Raw genomic sequence first — 21814 nt, forward strand, 5'->3', positions numbered from 1 at the left:
CCTGACGTTCCACCAAGCGGATCTTAACACACCACACACGGCAAGATATTCTCTTAAGAAATTCTTAAGAGACACGTCGATAATCGGCGCCTCTCGGAAGAGGAGGGTCAGAGGGAAATCATTTTTGTTAAAATCCTGCCGTGTGAACCAGCCTTAAACGGAGATTGTAATTAGAACGTTGTCATGTAAACATGTTAACAGAGATGGGACAAAAGTTCTGTTTTTAATGCGTTGTCATGTAAACTGGATCTAAGTCATTTCAGCTCAAGTTGTATCATTCATGCACTTCACACAATGCAATATTTATAGTCCAGCGTCAGATTCCTGGTTTGCATCCACAAACTTGGTGAATAAAGTTTATTCTGACTGAACAAATTTCTGCACAAGATGACACAAGAAGCCCTGAAACTTTACATACCACAACACCACAAAGTGAGCACTGTTTCTTGCGCTCATACGGTGTCAGTTTAGGGGCGTAGTCTGTGTTCGCATGTCGACCGCTGCTGAGCTCAGCAGCTTTCTCCTTCCTTTGTTCCATTTGTTCCATATGCCTTCGGCTGCTCTCGTCATGCTGTGAAGGAACCAAACACGCCGTAGGTCATGTGGGAAGTGGGCAGTCCAGCACCATGTCTGTGAAAGCAGCACGGTGCACACTTACCTTCATTTGAATTTTCTTCTGGAGCTCCTCCATGGCCTCTTGTTGGGCAGCACTAAGAGCAGCCAGACGCTCCTCTCGGTCTCTTTAGATTTAGGAATATGCAATTAAATGTAAAGGGTCACATACATACCCAATGCTACTTGAACAACAACAACATTTTTCATTTGCTGATTTTTATTGAGAGATTATAATACCGTGTAAACGTAGTCATATCCCCTGAACCTTTTCACAAAATGTCAATAACAAACTTAAATTGATTTTATTGAGATCTTATGTTTACAAACCAAAATATTTAATCGTTGTCTAGTAGAAACAAAAACGTACATAGTTTCTAACATCAAGAAAATCTTTAGTGTGACAGGCACTTGACCTTCACCCAAGACTCAAGTCTTTTCCACCATTGTCCTGTACTTAGCTCCAACGATCCATTAGCTACAAACAGCTTCCCAGGTCTCGCTGATGAAAAGCCCCCTCAAACCATAATGTTGTTACTACCATTGGGATGCCATGTTCAGGTTTAGGTGGGCAACAAGAACACAACAGGAAGAGTGCTTCTCTGGAAAACGGAAGGTTGTGAGTTCGATTTCATCCTACCCACCACATGTCCATGTGCCTACTAATCTGCAGATCAGTGTACGGCTGTGTGAGGGTTGAGACAGTATCTAGAATGGTGTTATAGGTGGACAGCCATGTCTTGATTGCAGCTGTGCTTTACTCTTTCCATATTCAGATGACAGACATCCAAACTTTGAGGTATTGTTTTACAACTTAACCCAGGAATAAACTTTTACAGAACTTTATCCCCAACCAGTCTCATGGGTTTCTTAGTCTTCATGTTCTCCAACAAACTTCCGAGGCATTCACAGTGCAGCTGTATTCACACTGAGATTGAATTACACACAGCGGGACATTTTATACTAATTAAGTGACATCGGAAAGGCAACTGGTTGCAGTTGAGTTTATTGAGGGACATCAAGGGTAAATGGTCAAAAAACACACGTGCTTCCATTCCAATTTAAATTTGTGTTGGTATATCACATTATATCCCAGTAAAGTACACTCAAGTTAGGGATTGTAAGATGACTAAACTGTAAAAAAGTTAAGGGGTGTGAATACTTTTGCAAGGCACTGTCTATTAAGATTAAGTAGCTATTTCTGTAATGAAGAAAAAAAAAAAAAAAAAAAAAAAAAACCCTGTCTATTGGAAAAAATACAAGACTGGTTAGCGTTTTTAGCAGAAGGCTGGTTCATAGTAAGATTGGATCAATAAAAGCTAGGTCACTTATTAGGAAATTACTTAATGTTGACAAATTTGTATAGTGGAAAACAATATTAAGAATTTTATCAAAACATGAGTTTAAATGTGACCTGAAAATTTTTACATCCAAATTCAAGGGGTACAGGAAGACAAACCTGGCCCTTTCCCGAGCTGCATCCTCTCTAGCCTTCTCTTTCTCCTGCCTCTGCTGCTCAATTCGAGCTTCCTGCTCCTTCCTCTTTGTCAGCAGCTCCTCCACTCTTGCCTGACGCTCTGCTTCCAAGACCCGCTTACGTTCCTACAAGAACAAAAAGAAAAATAATAAAGTGGGCATGTTATTTAAACGGCAGATTAAAGCAAGTCAATTAGCACCCAAAATAAATAAAAGTATAAATCCAACCTGAACAGCCTCATCTCTGGCCTGCTTCTCCTCCTGTCTTCTCTGTCTCTCTTCCTGTAGCTCATTAAGGCGTTGCTCATATTCATTTAACTTGGCCAGGGCATCGTGTCTCTTATTCTGGGCTTCCAGGGTGTTGATGAAAGCTATTTCATTCACCTAATGTTGCAAAAACAGATGGTAAGAAGACAACGTAAACCAAATGATGTGGAAGAGACACATTGTTTGATTTTCTTTTTCGGGGGTGGCGGGGGGTTCTCTACCTTGGCCTCTTCTTCTTGAGCTTTCTTCACAATGGCCTGGAGCTGCAACTCTCTCTTGAACTCAGCGTGCAACAGCTTTTCTTCCATCATCTTCCGACGCTGGTCCAGCAACTGTTCTTTCCATTTTCGCACATCTTTCTCCTACAGAAAGTGAAGAGTGATCAGTTGGTGAGGTCAAAACAGAGGAATGTCTAATAGATTCATAAAGACAAAACAGTGATATTTTCCCCCACATTTACTCCCTTCACTTGGATGTCCTCGTGGGAATTAATAAGATTAAACACCACTTTATGAATTTATATGGTTAACCCAATTTGTTCAACGACTTTCTCGTTTTGCTAAGACTTGGAGAATGAAAACAAACTTCATGAAAGGCTGTAGATTTTGGCAAGACATCTCATGTCTGGCTGTGGCCAGCTGGCCTGAACACGACTGGAGAAAGTTTTAATATTTTGTGATTCTATCAGGCAGTGTGTTGAAAGAAGTGCTCGTTGCGAGCTGGTATGAGGATAGCTTGAATGAAGTTTCTTTAAGGAGCCATCCATCAGGTTAGCTGACTTACCCTCTCCATGAGCTTCTGCAACTTGAGTGTCTTTTCCTCGCGAAGCTTGTCCCTCAGCTGCTGTGCCTTCAGTTGTTTCTCCTCGTGTTTCTTCTTTGACTCTGCAATTGTTCTGTAAGAATTATGGGAATAAATAAATCATCTGTTTGCTTTAAAAGATGGGAGGCAACAACAAAAAGGGATGAGGGATAGAAGATGCTGTAAATTAATAGGGGGGGAAGGAGGTTTGAATGCCCTAAATTCAGCTTGAAGACCACCAATACCAGTTACAAAACTTATTTTGATCTATTCTGCGTTACCAGCACATTTACAACAAATGTTTTTAAGCAAGCCTGATGAAATCCTGTCTTGGGATCTGAGCGCCCTAAATCTCGTGGTGACTTTGACCTTAAATTTGTCAATTTTGTTATAAAATGAACCTCTGTACTGTAGACAGGGAGCTGCACAATTGAAGCTGATATATGGTTTATTTGTTCTAGCTGCTTTTTAATGATTTTAGGATTTTGCCGTGAAGTGCTTCTGGCAGTCTGATTGGCAGTTGTAAAGGGCTATATAAATAAATGAATAAATGAGATGACCATATTTAATTAAAGGTGTTTATCTGCACTATTTAACACTTTCTTATAATGCCTGACAATAAGGGTTGTCAAATATATCGGTACTCTGAAAAGTATCGATACTCAAACGCGGTATCTGGACAAAATACTAATTTGGCATGGCATCGCTGCTAAATATTCTAGCATATGAGACAAACGAAGAATGAAAACCCAAAAATCTTGACAAGCCCGTCTGCACATAGTGCTTTAAAGTGGTGGCAACAAAGTCAAGCATCAAAACAAAATTGGCCAAACATGTCAAAGACCGGCAGTCTGGCCTTCAGGATGAATTGCAACAGGTTACTAAATTAAAGTTCCTGTGCATTATATAATTACCATACATTAAACGTATTACTGAAGTTAGTGCGACCAGTGGTCCGCATTAATGTTGTGTGACTGGCTGTGGCTAGCATGCTACTAGGCGCGTGTTGTATTTGGGTTATTTATTTTGCATTTATTCGCACACTTATTTAATCAGCATGTGTGGTACTTTTGAGAAAGCCTGTTCCATGTTGAGATTGAAAACTGAGTTTTTCATGTTAATAAAATATTTTTAATGCCTTTCATTATTTATTTCTTTTGTTTTAAATCTCCGTGGCATCTGTAGGGCGGAACGATTTTGGAAACAATGTAATTGCAATTTTTTATCTTAATATTGCGATTTAATGCAATCCCCCCCCGTTTAATTTATCATGTCTTTTTTAACATAAACAAACAACAAATCAATCTGTTCCATCGCTGAGCAGATTAGGTGCTAAAAGACCCACTGCGTCTCAACTCGGAGCAGAAATTATCGGGCGCGTCTGATTCACTAATTGTTACATAGCCAAAAATTGCAGACCTCCGCGATTTGGAAATTGTGTTTTTTTTTTTGTTTTTTTTTTTAACTGCGATTACATTGCAAATGCGATTAATTGTGCAGCCCTAGCATCTCGTATCGAGTATTGAATATATTCCCAGGTATCGACGTTGAGTTTGAAATTTTAGTATGGTGACAACCCTGCTGACAATACTGTGTCTCAACCTTGGGTAGCAGGGCAGAAAATAAACACTCTGTTGTTAAACGCGCGTCTGTGTCTTTTACCTTTTGCGTGATGGCGAGGACAATTTTTCATGCATGTGGATTCCATGTCCAGGAGGGCGGGAAGGCTCTTCCTCTACCATATCCCCCCAGGAGGTACTCTGACGCCAAGTCTCTCGAGCTACAGAAAGCAAAAGCGTTTACTGACCACGTTTTAACTTTTACATAAAGAACTGTACATTCAGATGCTGCGTTCTATACCATCAAAGTCAGCCAGCATATCGTTCCAATCGATGTTGCCTCCTCCACAACTGTTAGCCTGTGGTGATTTGTTTTTAGTGAATTAACGATTTAAGTAAACAGCTGGCACATGGACCAAACAATGGGAATTGAAAACGAATTAAACTTAAGCAATCTTACTGTGAAATCACTTTCATTGTCAGTTTCCAGGTCATTATTCTCTGCCTGAATCTCTCTGGTCAGCTGCTCTTCCTCAGCGATGGCACTGGCTATAGCCTCTTCGTTGGCCTTCTCGAGCCGGTCCGCCAGCTCCTCTTTCTTAGCGAGGACCTCCGCCATCGACTGAGGCTGCGATCATCCACCAGTTCAATTAGACAAGCAGATTTAAAACTTTAGAAATGTGGCAAGGTTAAAACTATTTTATTTACAAAGCAATATCTAATAAGTAAAACATTGGTAAAAAATAAATAAATGAAAATAAAAATAAATAAATAAAACTTAGTCTATAGATGAATATAAATGATTAGTTTCATATTGCGTTTCAGTCAATGGATCTTTGAGGACCAAACATGCAATAATATGACGGCATTTCACTGCCAGTGAATGAATTCTGATTTTTGTACCGAGAAAAGTACTTTTAATCAAATCAAGGTTCTGCTATGATCTGACCTTTATGGGCGTGTATAAATCAAAGAATCAAAAAACCCACTTCAATCCAATCACAGTTTATACCACACGACTATCACAAGTGGGGAAGCATCCAAAAGTCATGCAGGGCACATTAACAGTGAGGGTGAAGAGATGGTGGAAGGAGGTAACTTTAGAAAGCAACTACTAAAATTAAGGATTTGACTGATCCGAGGCTTTATGTAGTTTGACGGCATTAAAACTATATGGAAAATAAACAGAATTGGGGATCCAAAAACCATCTGAGGTGGAAAAGGTGTCATTTATTCTGTGGTTTGTGGTAGCAGGATAGGTAATTATTTTGATTTTAATAAGCATATAATGATCTACAAGACACTACACTGGAGGAAATAAACACCAGTGGCATTATAACTGCATACGATTTGAAGTAGAAACTCATATACCAAAAACATGCAAACATTTGCTTAAAGTTGAGGGATTCATTTTAGAGATCAGCCTTAAAATGCTCTCTACAACACATAGGCCATCTAGTCACAGCTATTTTTAACAATGAATGCTGCTATACCAACACTAAACAGAGCTACGGGGTCCTGTCTGCACATTTGGTCTGAGGGTTTCTTGAGACCGACTTTGTTTAGGCGCTAAAGAACCCTGGGGGATCCCTACCCTCTCAGCCATCCCCTCCCTCTGCTCCTCCATCTCTCAGCACTCACAGTAGAAAGCTCTGTGGGGTCCAGCACACTCTCCAGTTTCACCGCTGCCATGGGAGCCTCGGCCTGTCCTGGAGCAGATGTTGTCATGCCCTGTGACGCGCCCCCCTCAGCTCCAGCGTCCCCAAAGGCCAACAGATTACTGAGCCCATTCGTCTGCTGCAGGTCGAGGGATGCCGTAATGGTCTGAGCACAGACTGGGATTGATATAGTAATAACGTCTGTTGATGGGACTGCAGCTTTGGACTGGGGGCTCTCTGAGGCCTGGGACGGGACAAGTGATGCTACAGGGGAAGGCACGTCTTCACAGGGTGCGTCGACACACTGCTCTGAGTGTTGCATAGGCTCTGCTGGGGGCTGCACCAACAGTCACACACAAACACACGCAAACTGAATTAAAGACATGCATATTTGGAGCAGTACATTACGATGGTTGTAAAATAAAAAAATAAAAAATGGTTTCATCAAAAGAAAAATTGTCATCAACCACATACTAGAAAGTAAAAAAAAAAAAAAACATGCAGGGAAGCTTGTACCAACATGCTTTTAGACATGGGCCAGTCACCGGTGTCGAGCAATACCCTTAATACACTTAAACTTCACATCACAATGTTTGTATAGTTTAAAACGCGTTTTAGATTCAGTTAAAGTGCTGATTTAATCAGTTTTCTATAGTTGAGTAAAAGAAAGATTCATTTGTTCACAAGAAATTAGTATTTCAGCTGTTCGGAAATACTTCCGGTTGCAAAAAAAAAACAGACCGTCATTGTGTAAAACTTAAGGAGCACTGCTCATCATTATTAGAAAGATAATGCTGTTATAAAACTGCTCAGCAAGCTACGAGTGGCATGTCTGATAAACATCTGATTGCATGCACTAACTGGGAAGATGACCCAACTAACCAGCAAATAGCAGATGCTATTCTATAAAACAACAAAACCGTAGAGTATATAGCACCAAGAAGCTAATAATAAATTTAGCAGGAATTTATTCTTTATTTCAGTTTAAGTGGGTGGCGCCTCAACCAGCACTATGATGTTTTACTTACTGAGAAAGACCCGCAGACAGAGAAACTGAATGCAACTCCAAGCACTTGCGAAATCACTCTGTGTGATATTTGATTCCAAATTATATTTCAAAAATAAGATTTACAATTTAGCTAAACCCTTTTATCATCTGAAGAACATTTCAAGAGCTTGAGTGTTTCTCTTTCAGTCCCATTCAGAGACATACTGGCCTGTATTACATGTAGACCTGATTTTCTTTTCTTTCTACAATCGTTTTATCTGATGTGCAGTTTTTTCCTTTTTGATTTTCAGCCATTTCAGAATTCTGCAGCAAAAATGCCAGAGGACTAGATAGCAAGCTCACCTCACCTCCATTTTAAAATCAGTGCGTTGGCGTTTTAGAGTTCGTTTTAAAGGGTGCTTTAACTAGTTAATAAAAAGTCTCCTGTTGGCAACTGAAGCGCAGCAGAACTAAAACAGATGCAGAGGCAACTTTTATTACAACTGTCAGCTGTCAGACAACAGTCCTTAAAGCTGCAATAGGTAACCATTGTGTAAATTAATTTTTACATATTTGTTAAAACTGTCACTGTGTCCTTAAAGTAAAATATGAGAAAGATAATCTGTAAAAAAAAAAAAAAAAAAAAAAAAAAAGAAAAAAAAAGAAAAAAGAAAAATACTCTGGCTGCTCACAGCAGTCCCACTTCCATTTTCAAAAATGCATCGCTCCCGGAAAGAAACAACCAATCAGAGCCAGGAGAAATGTCTGGCTCTGATTGCTTAGCAGTGTCGATCACTCTCGTGTACATGCTGCTCACAGCCCCTCCCCCCACACAGCGCTACCATCATTCAAGCTCAGGATTACTGGTGGGCTGCAGCTGTGAGGCGAAATGGCAAAGACACACAGAAACTGCCAATTTAGTGGCAACTGCTTAGAAAACAAAAGCCAGGTAAATATCAGAGCAGTGCGGCAGTCTCCGCTGTGGGGCAGGTGCTGTGGAAGGAGGCCTGCAGCACAGCAGAGGGGAATGGGGAGAGACTTGTAAGGTGTGCCGGTTCAAATTTTTAGCCTAGGTCCACAGTTTTCTCAAAACCCCCTATTGCTAACCTGACGCCGCCAGATAGATTTGCTTCGCATATCCGTCTGGAAACCTTCCGTTGAAGTAATTTTGGGAAGGGGCGAAAATACTGGTTAGCTGATTGGCCTATGTTGGTGATAGACAAGCCAAATAAACCAATCAGATCAACGAAGCATATGACGTACTCGTCAACATGCTTCGTCGTCGCTCTGTTACGAGCGACGACGAAAACACAACCACAAGCCAAGCTACTCTTGCTGCTGCAGGTAAAGGCTCGTTAGCTCAGCAAAGAAATACTCTGTAATTCCGATAAAACTTGCTCGATAGCCATGCTAACGCTAGTTTCATCGGCTGAAGCCGCCATGTTCTTTAGACTGAACTGTCGCGCTTCTGGTTGCGTCACACCTCAACCCGCCTCAAAGCCAACGCTGATTGGACGTTCATTTGGTGAACGGCTCCAAATTTTCTTTAACGGAGAGTAGCCAGACTGATCTGCGAGTGAAACCTTGAAAGCTCGCGAGATCAGGATGGTCTCACGAGGCTACCCTATTGCAGCTTTAAGACTTAAAATCCAGACCGAATCAATATTTTTTTTTTTAGCAGATTAAGAATTATTTATATTTTGTTATATTATTTGTATTTTATTCATTCAACAATTTTAAAAAATGTGTGTTTATTCAATAGTTTTAAAGCAGAAATATTTAATCTCTGTGTCTTTGTTTACTAAACCTTATTTTTTTAAGGTTTAGGTTTTTATAAGTTTAGTCTGTCAGTTTTTATATTTATTTCTGTTTTTTTCCTCACAAGACTGCTTCTATTTCTCAGTCCATCTTTGCACTGTTTAACCTGTTAGGTATTTTTGTGCCATTTTTATGATGAAAGGTGCACCCGTTTCTAAACTCTGTACAGCACTTTGTGTTATACCTTTTTGTATGAAAAGTGCCCTACAAATGAAGCTTTATTGAGACGTCTGTGCATCAAAAAAAAAAACATATTACAGAAAACATCATTAGAAATGTAAAGTTAAATCTTTTAAATTATATTTGTAGTGGTAGGAAAATTTGTTGCTTTAAGGTTTTAAATGAAAGCAATTCGATCATCTTATTGATTATTTCTGCAGACAGTACATAAATAGTCTTACACCGTAGTATTTTTTAAAAACGGTTATCACACGGTGACGATCTCCTTCCAGCCCATGTCTAATCATGCTTTGATCATAAGAGTCAAACTGTAGATAGACTGAATATACAGATTTTTTTCCCAAAAATGATACATAAAACACACTTGGTAAGTGTGTTATAGCCTTCACCAGCATTTAATTCCTGACAAAAAAAAAATTGTCTTTCTGCCTCTAAAATGTCAGTGTACAATCAATTGTTTCAAAGCTGACAAGCCTGTCTGGACAGTCTGCCTATTAATATCACGGAGCCCAAAACAAAAACAAATGCGGCTGATAAAATGGTCTAACGTTACACTGCTCCATGTGAATAATTGATATCCAGGGACTGCTCTGGCAGAGAGATGTCATGCGGTACTCAACATTAGTACCTCCATTATGTGTCCATTCTGTGGATGTTCAACATCCTCCACTGGGACTGGCTCCACAGTAACTTGCTGCCCGGAGTCAGTTTGGGTCACGTCCTTGTCCCGGGGACACTCAGGACGGAGCCGTTGCTGTTCCTGTGGTGGTAGATGTGACCGATTACACTTGGCACTGTCCTGCTTAGCGGGGACGTGAGCCAAGACAGGACTGACCTTGGCAACCAAGGAAGCAGAGCGAGGCTTGGCAGTCCGTCCTCGCTGCACTGTCTCCCAGCCTTCTGCATCTTTTTTACCTGGAAAACAAAGTCGAAATTCAACGAACACGTCATTTTTTGAGTGCATGGTGGAGTTGGCCTTCGAGTTGTCTCTTACTGGGTTTTTCTGCTGGGGATGTGGTTGGTTGACTGGAGCTGTGGGAAGCCTGAGAGCACTTTACTCTGTCCGCCCAGCTGGGACCTGTGTGGGAGAGCCGAGCGGCGCCCAGAGTTGGTGGAGGACCACTGAGGAAGATCATAGGGACACACAAACAAAAAAAAAGCAGTGTATGAGAACAATCAAAAATGAACATAAAGTCCAAAATGTGTTACATCCAGTTCTACGCAGCCACTATTGTTTAGATCATGAAAAAAAAAAAACTTCAGCCTGCAGAGGATGGTCCATCTACCCCTCCCTGTAGGCTCCAGTGTGAGCTAGCATAGAACCGGATTATACAACAGAGCTCAGTCATGATCAATATCCATTTCCTGCAGCATCAGGTTACAAAGCAGTGCACATATTGAACCATTGCTTCAGCAGTCTTCACCCAGCGATTTCCTCTACACCTTCCCACTTATTCTGTGAGCAAAGAGTGAGAGGCTTAACAAATCGCATTAAAACAAATGCCTCAACCATCATTGGCCTACTCGCTACATACCGTCAGCTCCTTCAAATCTGATACATTTCACATGGCAATCTAAAAACACAATGTCAAAACCAAAAAGATAAAATGTTTAAAAGAAAACAACATGCTTACCCAAAGTTTAGGGTGCGCCGTGTACCTGAAGGGGGCACTATTCTGTCTGCAGTGGGGCTTGGCATTACATGGCGTCCAGGGGACATCTTTCGCACCTCCCATGCTAAAGAGGTCGGCCTGAACAATTTCAATATGTGATACTTTAATTGAAATTTCCTGATTGATCGTTGATACACATGCACAGACTTGCCTCACATATTTTGTATAAAAGCTGAACAGCTAATAATTGCAAAAAATAATACATGCAAAAGTTTCAGATTGCCTTATTGATTAACAGTACACTTTAAAATGGACAAATAGGGAGGCGGCACTTGGAATTTAATTTCTTAGTCAATTTATGACTGCAGCGGTCACTGTGTTAAAGAGAAGCCAATAAACTCATGGATCTCTTTGAATTAAAGCCAAGACTATTGATCTCTTCTGTTTGTGACTCAAAGCCAGGGACTAGACACCCACACTTCTAGTTTCAGCACTGGGAGCAGTTTAGCATATGGAGTGAGTGAGACCTGGAAACTAAGAAGGACAGAGAGCAAAGACAAATAAAAGAAAGGAAAAATAAACATTCACCTATTCTGAGCATCCGTTTTCTCCAACTTCTCTTGAAGCTGGATCCAGTCTATGAGCGCTTTGAAATCTCGAACGTAGTTGTCCAACATCATCAACACCTCCTGCAGGCAGCAGAACAAAGAAAATTGGCCAAATGTGGAAAAATGCATCAACAAAAACTCTTCCAAGCAAATCCAGCATTTTCTCTGAGGTATGCACATTCAAATCTGTCTTTGACCTATCGGGACTCTTTTTGTTTTAAGGACCAAAAGGAAAAACAAAGTGGCTGTTGAACAGAAAATGAAACAATTACACGGCTATCCCCATTAAAACATATGTTTCCTACCTTTATCTGATCTTTATTCAACTCAAAGTAAATCAAAGTACATGCAGTTGGTTGAGGCATTAAGAGACTGAAAATGGTTTAAAAAAATGTTGTTATGATGGGTTTAACAAAAAATAATTTTTATTTTTCCATTATCTAACCTGCCGATTCCAATCAAAGAGAGGAGATTTGGCTGATAGCTTGGTCCATGTTTACAAATGCATATACTAGATAAATAAAATGAACTATTTAGGAAATAAAATAATTTTGACAAATAGTGAACACATAAAATTATAGAAAGTTAAATTTAGGAACTTTTTAAGGCCTATTTAGACTTGCATGAATGGTGAAAACTAACTTAACTTACTTGGTAACAAAGTTAAATATAATTTCAAGCCATTATAATTTTATACCTAAAATTGTGTTTTCAGTGTGATACTGCATGCTTTCACATCAAGGTATAGAAACTTCCTCTTCCATCATATATAGCAGGTTTTGTGACTATTAATGATGACAAGTTTTAGCTAACTATTTAAATCCTGCTTTCAAGTCAACACATTTTCCATGACAAAGAAGCCTGTAGTGAATAACAAAACATGAACATAATTGCCCAAACATCCATGTCAGTTTCGGCAGAAAAACTATTTTGCAGTTTTGAAGGAAGTTCTGTATGTGTAAATTTTTTTAAACGCGTTTGTTTTATTTTCAGAGTAACAGCAGAGTTGCTCAATTGGAACTGGAAAAATTGCTAACAAATGAGGTCAGTGGAATAAAGAAAAAAAAAAAAAAAAAAAGTAGCTAAGAGACAAATGGGGGTTGATGAATAAAAATTAATACCACAGATTTTTTTTTTAAAGTAAAAAATATGATCCTGTAACTATCTGTACAAAAACATAATTCTGAACAAAATTATGTACCGTAAATACGAATTTAGGCCAAAAAACATTGTACAATTTTTACCACTTTTGTTAAGTAAAGCCTATATGCATAAATGTGTAATATGATACCTTAAGTACAGTGTGGCTCAGACATAAAAAGGTAATTTTCAGTTTAAATGTGTACACAACAATAATTCCCAGTTAAAGGGCAGTTTTGCCACAAAAGCTACGGGAAATTGGACAGTAAGGAAATTTAGTTTCATGTTATTATGTAAGAAGATGTAATCCGTCAAATAGCAATGGTTGTGCACCAAAACGACACACAGAGGTCCCATTTGGTTGATCAATATTAATTGAGAGGCATGATTCGACAAAGATAACATGGGCTTGCTTGGAAACAGAATCTGTGTAAAGACCAACACTTGACAAAACGCTTTGACGGAGAACAGAGCAACACCCCGATCCTTTACAACAAATGCCTATTATCTGCACTTGGACCAAGTCGCAGCATTGGCTTTACAGAAGGGGTGGCCTGTGAGCAGCTTTTTTCCCCAGAGCTGCAATGAAACGGACACAACTGATTGATGTGTAGCGTGAAGGGAGTGGTAATTGAGAGTAAAGCTTCATGGTGCTTTTAGTTAATAGACAAGTCAGTCCAGTGAAAGATGCGTGTAGCAGCATGCCTGCTGATTAGGGCTGGTCAACCATCACAGGCTTCAGCTATTGCTTCTGTGTTCATTGGGTAATGAAGGACAGCATGATGGAGGATTTGTTTACCCTTTTGATAAGTAAAATAACACACAGAAAACAGTATAAAAGCGTGTATAAACAGAATCTCCTTACAAATATCATTTCGTAAGAAATTAGGGGGGAATGTATATCCTTTAAGAGGAATTTAGGTATAAATATGGTAGTCTATAATAGCCGGAGGTCACTGCACTGAAACGCAAATGGCAAGCACACCCATGTTCAGCAAAAGGTAAGAGTTACTCCTTTGTCTTTCAGTTTATAACATTTCAGAATAAAATAAATAATACCAATTCATTTGAAACCATAAATCTTCCCAGCAAATTGAAATTCTGATAACTTTCCATTCAGCTCCGAGTTAAGACGCGTGGCCACTATTAAGAAGAACGTTTCATTCCTCCTACTAAGAAAACAATTTTCATTTGAGACAGAAAGCAATTTATATTAGATCAGCACAGAACAGTTACTTGAAATGATGTAACATATTACAGTAACACAGCCTTAGATAATTAGGCATCACTTCCGTCCGATGATAATGTTCATAGAGTTTTAGGTGGAACATGGTGAGCTGTTTGTGTAAGAGCATACGACGCAGACAGCCCGCTGCTGCACGAGGGGATTGTGGTAAAGCACTCTGCTTCCTCCCCAGATGACTCCATCATTTATCAGTGTCCATTAAGCCCAAGCTGGGTGGGATAGGGGATTATGACCAGCAACTAGGCTTCATGCCTATTAGACAGCAGAGAGTAGTGAGCAGGAGAAAGGGGTATGGGGGGAGGACAGAACACACACCCAGCAGCTTGTCTTCTGACACATGACAACAGACATGCTTATCGCACCTAAGGGAGCTGCGCTGTGGCACTGACACCGAGCCAAGCCCGCTGTGGGGAACTGAGGTTTGGAGCGAACTTGTGGCCGTCGCCGGAACCATATTCAGCGTAATGCAGCAGGGCAGCTGTGTATTGTTCATCTTATAATGTCCCAGAGTAACAACTAACAGCACAAGTGTCTGTTCCAACATATCCAGAGAAAAAGACCAATTTCAAAGATCTTCATTTTATGTGCAACCCGTGGTGCAAAAAAAAAAGTCATTTATTAGAAAGCGCACTTCAAAAGGAAGTGATATTATTTATATCACAAAATGCACTTCGACCTTGCAAAACCAAAAGGCGGAGACCCAACTTACAAACTGGCCCCTGAAACATCAGTTGGAATCAAAAGGCAAATAAAAACAGATACTTTAAGAGCAGCCCTGACCATTTTACACTGTTGCTTAATGGCCTATTCTGAATAAAGAACACTGAATTCAAACAACCCTTTATTCAACCAACTTTTTACCAAAACTGGAAGTCTTACAAAAAAGAAAACACGTGCTCTCCGAATTCTTTGAAGCTTGGGGGCAGAGCTATCCTGGGTCTGCGTTTGTGACTGGTTGGGAGGATGTAATGAATGTAGTATTAACCTAGGTGATAGGCTAGAATGCAAAAGGAAGGTAAACTATTCTATTGAACTTTTTACTGACCCTTTTTTCTTTTCTATTGAACCACTCATCTATCAATCGATTATCATCCAGCCCTATGTCTGACACAACATCAGACAAAACCTTTGGTGTTTTGGGTCAGTTAAGATCACCTTTTATTTGTTTTCCAAGTGCCACATTAAAGAGAAAGATTTAAAAAATTCAGAATGCTATATACAAGATTACACTTTGCCTTTCATCATTTGGGAAAGCCCAGATAATAATGTTGACTATGATGTTAATGTCATAGCTTTGTGAGCTTCTGATTAATTCACAACGTTTCCGTTTAATGCAGGCACACCTGTGGAGGTATTTAAGGCACATTTCAAAACACACAGCTTTCTAATGAGACATTATGAGAAAGAAATCAAATAAAAATAAACCAAGCAAGATACCAGGAAAAGATTTGTGGACCTCCACTAGTCTGATTAATCCTTTGGCGCAGATTACAAATACCTGAACGTCCCATAATAATCTGTTTAAAGAAATATAGGCAAGTATAGACACTGGGAAATATTCATTTTAACCACTGAGGGGGAAAAAACATAACAAAAGACCTATTAAAGACACCATTATTCCAGGTGAAAGGAAACCTGTACTGACATGGACTTAAACGTCACTCTCAGAGGACGTCATGACATTAAAAAAAAAAAGAATAAAAAAACCACAGATTGCAGTGACAGTGCAAATGCAGTGACAACCATCTTAAAAAGGACAACAATCTTAAGTTTTGGGGATATGTTTTTGTGATTTGACGGCACAGAGATGCCGTTGTTTGGACATAATAGCAGTGTTACAGTTGGAGTACATGGGGAAATGTTGAATGCTGAGAAGACCATCCTAATATGAAGCACGGTGGTGGCGGAGTCATGAAGTGAGGGTGTCATTGCAGCAGAATGGATGAGTGCATTTGACAAAATCAATGGCATTGTGAAGAAAGAACATAATGTAGAATGTAGAAATATGGTGTATTGCAGTTTCCAATCAGCTGGAATTATAATAAAATAATTGGCTAACTAACCTTGCATTCTAAGACACTTTGATCAGATTCACATGTGACGTAAATCTCATCCACTGCCCGACGCAGGTTGTCGAAGAGGAAGGCCCAGTATCGAGCACGCAGATCCACTTTGCGGGGCTGTCTGGCTTTGGTGGGGCTCTTGTCAGGACCCTTGTCCAATATGGCTCCAGATGTGCCCTTACTTTCCACACCAGCATTCTGTAAACACAAAGAATATGATGGAAACACAAACCTTGGTGGTACTAACCTTGTTTACTTTATATTTATTTATTTGCTAGGCACTTTTCTCTATAGATGGGATATCATATTACAATCAATACACATATTTAGACTTACTCATACATTGCAAACCAGGAGTACAAGAAAATTATATATTATGTTAGTGAACAGGGCCCTCTACTGGAAGAAGATGGTATTCCAACCTGTTTTTTATTCTTCTGTTGTCCAGCATTGACTCTTTGAGACTTTGAACAGCCACTGGTGTAGCCTTTGGACTTTGCTTTATGTGGGGGGAAAAAAGAGACAAACACAAGAAACTTACATTTATTTTGTTAAATAACTACACCAGTTCTTAATATGTTTGTATTACTGACCAAAAGATGAATAGGGTTATAGCCACGTAGGTTCTAGAAATATAACTGTCAAAAATTCATGTAATTTAAGGCTAAGAGGCTGATACGAGTCTTTAAACCGCTGTACTAGATCAGACGTTCTCACTGATAACCCAAAGACTGCCTGCTGCTGATGTTCAGTCTGCTATTGGCTTTGTTTGGGAGACTAAAAACTTTTTTTTTTTTAATTCAGCCCAAATTGATAAAATAAATCATCACAATGGAAGAAAAGAAAACCTTTGAAAAAAAAAATATTGAAGTGAATGCATTTGCAAGAATGAGAATACTGTAGTGTTTACTGCCTTCTAGTTATTAAACATGCAGAAGTCATTTTAAAGAACAAGTCATTTCAATTCCCATGCCTCAGATAAAAGCTCTAAGATCATGTATGAAAGTTAGGGCTGGGCGATAAATTGATTTGATTAATTTGAATTTACAATTTTTAAAGATTTAATTTTTGGAAAATCTGGATTTTAAATAACTCATAAACAGGAGTTATGATATTTTTTTAAACTAAGAAAACCCCAGTCTTGCACTGTCAAAAGATTTTATGGACATGCCAACACACACAAACTTCAGGATTTAAGGGCTTTTAATTTGACATTTTAGCAGCATATTCAAGGAGTGAAGCAGCCATTCAATGCCAGACTTAAGGTTCTGAAAACCAAACATTCATTGGGTGAGTGAGGATGTGATCATTTGAATATGGGGCTTGGTGGAATGCTGTATGGTAGGGCTGGGCAATAAATTGAGATTTTAAAAATAGAGATTTTTTTTTAGAGATCAGACTACAGAATTTATATCGAGATGGACTATGTTGCGTTATAATTATACTTTTATGTATTGCAGTAGGTTATTTTTCAGGCGTTTCTCATTCATCTACAGCCTGTGAGACATTTGAGATACAGCTTTGATTCAGAGATGCCTTTTTAGAATTACTTTATGATTAGAAAGACATATCGAGATAAATTTTGTATATCTGCATTCATCCTAAAAATAGAGATTATTTTTGGTCCATATTGCCCAGCCCTACTGAATTGGCACTACTAAAGAGGATTAAAGAAAATAAATCTGTAAGAAAACAAGAAAATGTGTCAAGTCACTCTGACCTATGCAGTTCTGAACAATTTTGCTACATATCTGTGAAAGCTGTTAGATGTCGTTGAGCACTTGAGTATTGAACATGACATGATACTCTTAAGTTTTTAAACATACTTGTATTTTGCTAGCAAGCTATTAAAATAGAAACACATTACACAACATTGGTCAGACTGAGTGACAAACGCAGCTGTGATGCTGTAAAATCTGGGAGAATTCTTTCAATCTTCCAAGCCTCAAATTATGTGTGTAGGGAAACTGATAGTTTCAGTAAACAGAGGTTTGGCGATAAATCGTTTCATTTAAATTTACAATTTTTTTAAGTTTTAATTTTTTGGAAAAATCAGGATTTATTTTGCCAATTCACTTACTGGGCTTCCATGAAGACGATAGGCTGCAATGCTCAATATATGGTTAGGAAAATGTACTGTGAAAATGTAAACAGGAAAGTTTTCTTACCATAATAGGAGGCACTTTCATTTATTCATTTACTTTTTTTTAAGTTAGTTTGAAGTTACACAAGTGAAGGGAAGCCTGTTTTAGATAATTGTGTAATACCACTAGCAGCAAACACTTTGCCATATTTGCATTGTTTACAATGGCAGGGCTACCATCTTTTTTACAAGCATGTTTCACAGCTTGTATTTAGTTCCAGATTGAATTCAGGTCAACTCAAAGACGAAATTCTTGAAATAAGAGCAAGTTTTTAAAATCATTTCTTTATTTTATTTTTGTGAAACAAAAAGTAAGGGGAAAAAAAAAAATCAATTAACTGGATTTGGTATGATAAAATCAGATTTTATTTAATTTGCAACCCTAATATAGCGTGCAAAGGATGACAGCTTCCAAGATTTATCAATGCCATGTACACCGTAACTGACCAGTATGGGCAGTTATACATCATCCCTCATTGGGACTTGCAGTATGAGGATTTCTGAATCTGAAACAGAAGCGTTTTTTGATTTATAAAATAAAATAAAAGGTCTGCTGTCCTTTTTTGAGGAGAGCAGTGAATCTGATGAATTTCCTTAGATAGGAAACTTTTTGACCAATCTGTATGTATGACTTGGTTCAGTTTGACTTTGTAAAATTTCTTGAGATTACGTGTTGTGAATGGGCGCTATATATAAATAAAATTTAATTGTCTCTGTCTTGATGATTACACTGTGGCAAATGGATGAAAGAACTGTAAAAAGCAGCTGGTAATCATAAAAACTTAAACTAAAGTTTGCCAAAACATGTTTGTACTAATGACCTTCCCACAAACAGGCTTAAATCAGATGCAACCGGCCGTTAGCTCAGTTTTTTTTAACCATGTTTCAGTACCTCAACGCATCCCTGTGACACTGAGGGAGTGGAAGAGTAGGCGATTTTCCATGCCGGACATGAACACAGCATCGCAGGCACAAGAGTGTAATGACGTCAGTAGCCGCTCGTCCAGTAAAAAAAGCAAGCCTAGCTGATAGAAAGCGGTTGAAAGTATGGCTCCACTTTTCAAAATATCCCACAGATTACGCTCGCTGCTATCTCACAGACTGGACAGCTGCTACAACCTCGTCCTGAAACTCGCCTGTTGTCAATGCAGATAGGATAGCCTCTCTGTTCCCTCATTGCAAATGTATCCCTTCCTGATTTACAAAGTGGGATAAAATATGTTTTTAATATATTTTTTTCTTCTAAACTGTTGCACCTACACAATTCCTTGAATTTTATTCACACGCAGCTTCAATCCCATTTTCACCAAGTTCACTCTGTGCCTCTGATAACTTGTGTTTTATGTGCTGTGGATTCAGGCAATGTATTAAAATTCATAAATGATTTAATAACATTTGTAGATTCAAACAAGTTTTTATATTGAGAATATATACAATTTAAACCTTTTATCAATAAACTAACATTTACTAGATAAACACACAGAAGTATCAAAAATAGGTATCGTTAAGTATCCGTATCGATTCACAGGTACTGGGTATCGGTACCGTATCAGTTCAAATGTGAAAAGGTACCCATCCCTAATAACGAGAGATCGGCAACTACAAATTAAAAACATATCTTTTTTAAATATTAATAAAGTTGGCTGTTTTATTAAACATTGTATGCAAAACTACTGGTTTTCACCAAACACGGAAGCAGCTTTGTCATTTAATATACAGCACATAGGCTTTGTATACAAATACAAACAAAATTTTTTGGTGGCCAATCTACTCATCCATACTTGATGGAAGTAAAAATATGCCGAGTCGATGTATAATTAGCAACAGAGAACTTTTTGGACACCGTTAAAAAGATGAATGAAAAGTTTGTTTTGTTTCCGGCTCCTTTATATCCCCCTTTTTCATTTTTTTTTCTGCGTTCACTCCAGGGTTTCCCGCAGCGCTATCTTGGCGAGGCGGCTGCCTTGCCAAACTCACGCTACCGCCTCACCAACATTCCAAAAAAAAAATAAAAATTAAAAAAATAAATAAAATAACTCGATATGCTTTCATGTTTATTTGACGTTAACACGCGTTGTCGTTAATGAACAATCAAAAAGGACACATGCTTGTGTCTTTTTTGTTTCTCTGTTCCTCTGCAGCAGAGGAAATGTTTTCAGCCCGGGTAACTCAGAGTTCTGATAAGTTTGTTTGTCATTGGGTGATGTGAATCAAAATGCAGATACTGATCTGTGTGCATAGGCTTCTGGTAAACCTCAGTTTTTAGACTCCTATTTTCCCCAATGTGCACAGCACAGTCTAGAAACGGCAATATGTTGTTCTTGAGATCCTCTTTGATGAGCTTGATGTTGCTGTCCACTGAGGTAATGTAATTAGTTAATTCCCTTAGCTTCTTTGTTTTGGATTTTGAGCAAAGTGTCATCCACATATCTAAACCAGCGAATAGGAGGTGTTCCCTTGTAAGTGCTGAAGGCTCAGCTTTCCACCTCCTCCACATATATATGGGTAAACCAATGGGCTAACATGTTAGCCGCCAGTATTCACAGTCCTGGATAAGTGTTGAAACGTTTTCAGAAAAACTGTGAAAGTGCAGTTGTCTGCGATTTAGGCCTGTTTGTGGTTGCCATGATCTGGATAACTGAGAATTTACACAGGCACAAAAGACCTACCAACAGTAATTGTATACAAAAAAAACCTACTTGTGAATAAAGAAATTTTAGACTTGTAGAAAATGTTTTTATCTTCCTCTTTGTACGTCTCAGCATTTTTGATAAGACTAAGACTACAGGCAAAGAATTATTCTGAAGAACTCATATCCAATCAAACAAGCATATTCAAGTGTGTATTGGCCAGGACTCCCTTGAAAAAGAGATTGTTAATCTCAATGGGACTTTTCCTGGTTAAATAAAGGAATAATAATAATAAAAAAAGTATTATTTAAGGAATTTCAGTACAACCCTCCAGGTTTTGATAGAACACTAGCTGTCAAACCCTTCTATGTAGAATAGATCTACGGTGTACAGGTGCAGTGTAACCTTTGCAAATATAAATGATTTTTTTAACCCCACACTCTGATAACTGCTGCTCATCTCGTCATTCTTCGCTCCTCATTAGTAAAAGGTAATGGCAGGGATTTCCTCTGAGAATGTGACAGTAATCCTGAATCCAAGCCTGCAGCTGGAAAAAAGCACCTACTTCCTGGCTTTTATTTTAGTTGCCCAGTAAACAGCACAGAATAAGCCCCAACTTGCTTTTTGCTTTACTCCTCTGCGCTTTACTCTCACACCAAGCACCAGGCATCTAAGGCAAAACCAGCATACTCAAAATAAATTCCTAAACATTGGCCATTTACTGTAGAAAAACCTAAATATTCATAAATCAATTAGTGACGCCTCCTGCATGCTAATATTGTCATGGTGGAAAGTTTGTTTGCCTGCAGTTACCCACCTTCCTCCTCTTTGCTCTCCAAAGGAACACTCCAGGCAATGAGGTTCCGAGCAGCCCGACCCTCTTCGGCGACTATTTTTCGCACCTTGTCGTGGCTGTTGGAGCGCTGAAAAGAGGCCTGCGAGACAGAGAGCAGAACTACATATTTTTCCTGTATTTTTTTTTATTCCCACACATCATGAAATTCTTAAATGT

At 38.8% G+C, this 21814-nt stretch overlaps 1 protein-coding gene across 4 annotated transcripts in view; it reads right to left on the bottom strand.

Annotated features, from left to right (window-relative positions):
- Window positions 1-21814, bottom strand: part of scaper (S-phase cyclin A-associated protein in the ER) — an 89498-nt gene that overhangs the window by 62508 nt on the left and 5176 nt on the right. For 2 of the 4 annotated variants that reach the window (XM_021320944.2, XM_036149785.1), the window contains exons 2-18: window positions 21620-21737; window positions 16452-16528; window positions 16030-16227; window positions 11561-11661; window positions 10994-11110; window positions 10354-10481; window positions 9988-10274; window positions 6357-6710; window positions 5176-5343; window positions 5017-5074; window positions 4819-4936; window positions 3139-3250; window positions 2577-2717; window positions 2317-2472; window positions 2072-2214; window positions 659-740; window positions 419-571 (exon numbers count right to left, since the gene is read on the bottom strand). In XM_021320944.2, the coding sequence (XP_021176619.2) occupies window positions 419-571; window positions 659-740; window positions 2072-2214; window positions 2317-2472; window positions 2577-2717; window positions 3139-3250; window positions 4819-4936; window positions 5017-5074; window positions 5176-5343; window positions 6357-6710; window positions 9988-10274; window positions 10354-10481; window positions 10994-11110; window positions 11561-11661; window positions 16030-16227; window positions 16452-16528; window positions 21620-21737 (2511 nt within the window). The remainder of the gene's footprint in view (window positions 1-418; window positions 572-658; window positions 741-2071; window positions 2215-2316; window positions 2473-2576; window positions 2718-3138; window positions 3251-4818; window positions 4937-5016; window positions 5075-5175; window positions 5344-6356; window positions 6711-9987; window positions 10275-10353; window positions 10482-10993; window positions 11111-11560; window positions 11662-16029; window positions 16228-16451; window positions 16529-21619; window positions 21738-21814) is intronic. The other 2 variants (XM_021320945.2, XM_036149795.1) reach the window with 2 other exon arrangements.

The sequence above is a fragment of the Fundulus heteroclitus genome, chromosome 2 (genome assembly GCF_011125445.2).
Source record: "Fundulus heteroclitus isolate FHET01 chromosome 2, MU-UCD_Fhet_4.1, whole genome shotgun sequence".
Classification (NCBI taxonomy): Eukaryota; Metazoa; Chordata; class Actinopteri; order Cyprinodontiformes; family Fundulidae; genus Fundulus; species Fundulus heteroclitus.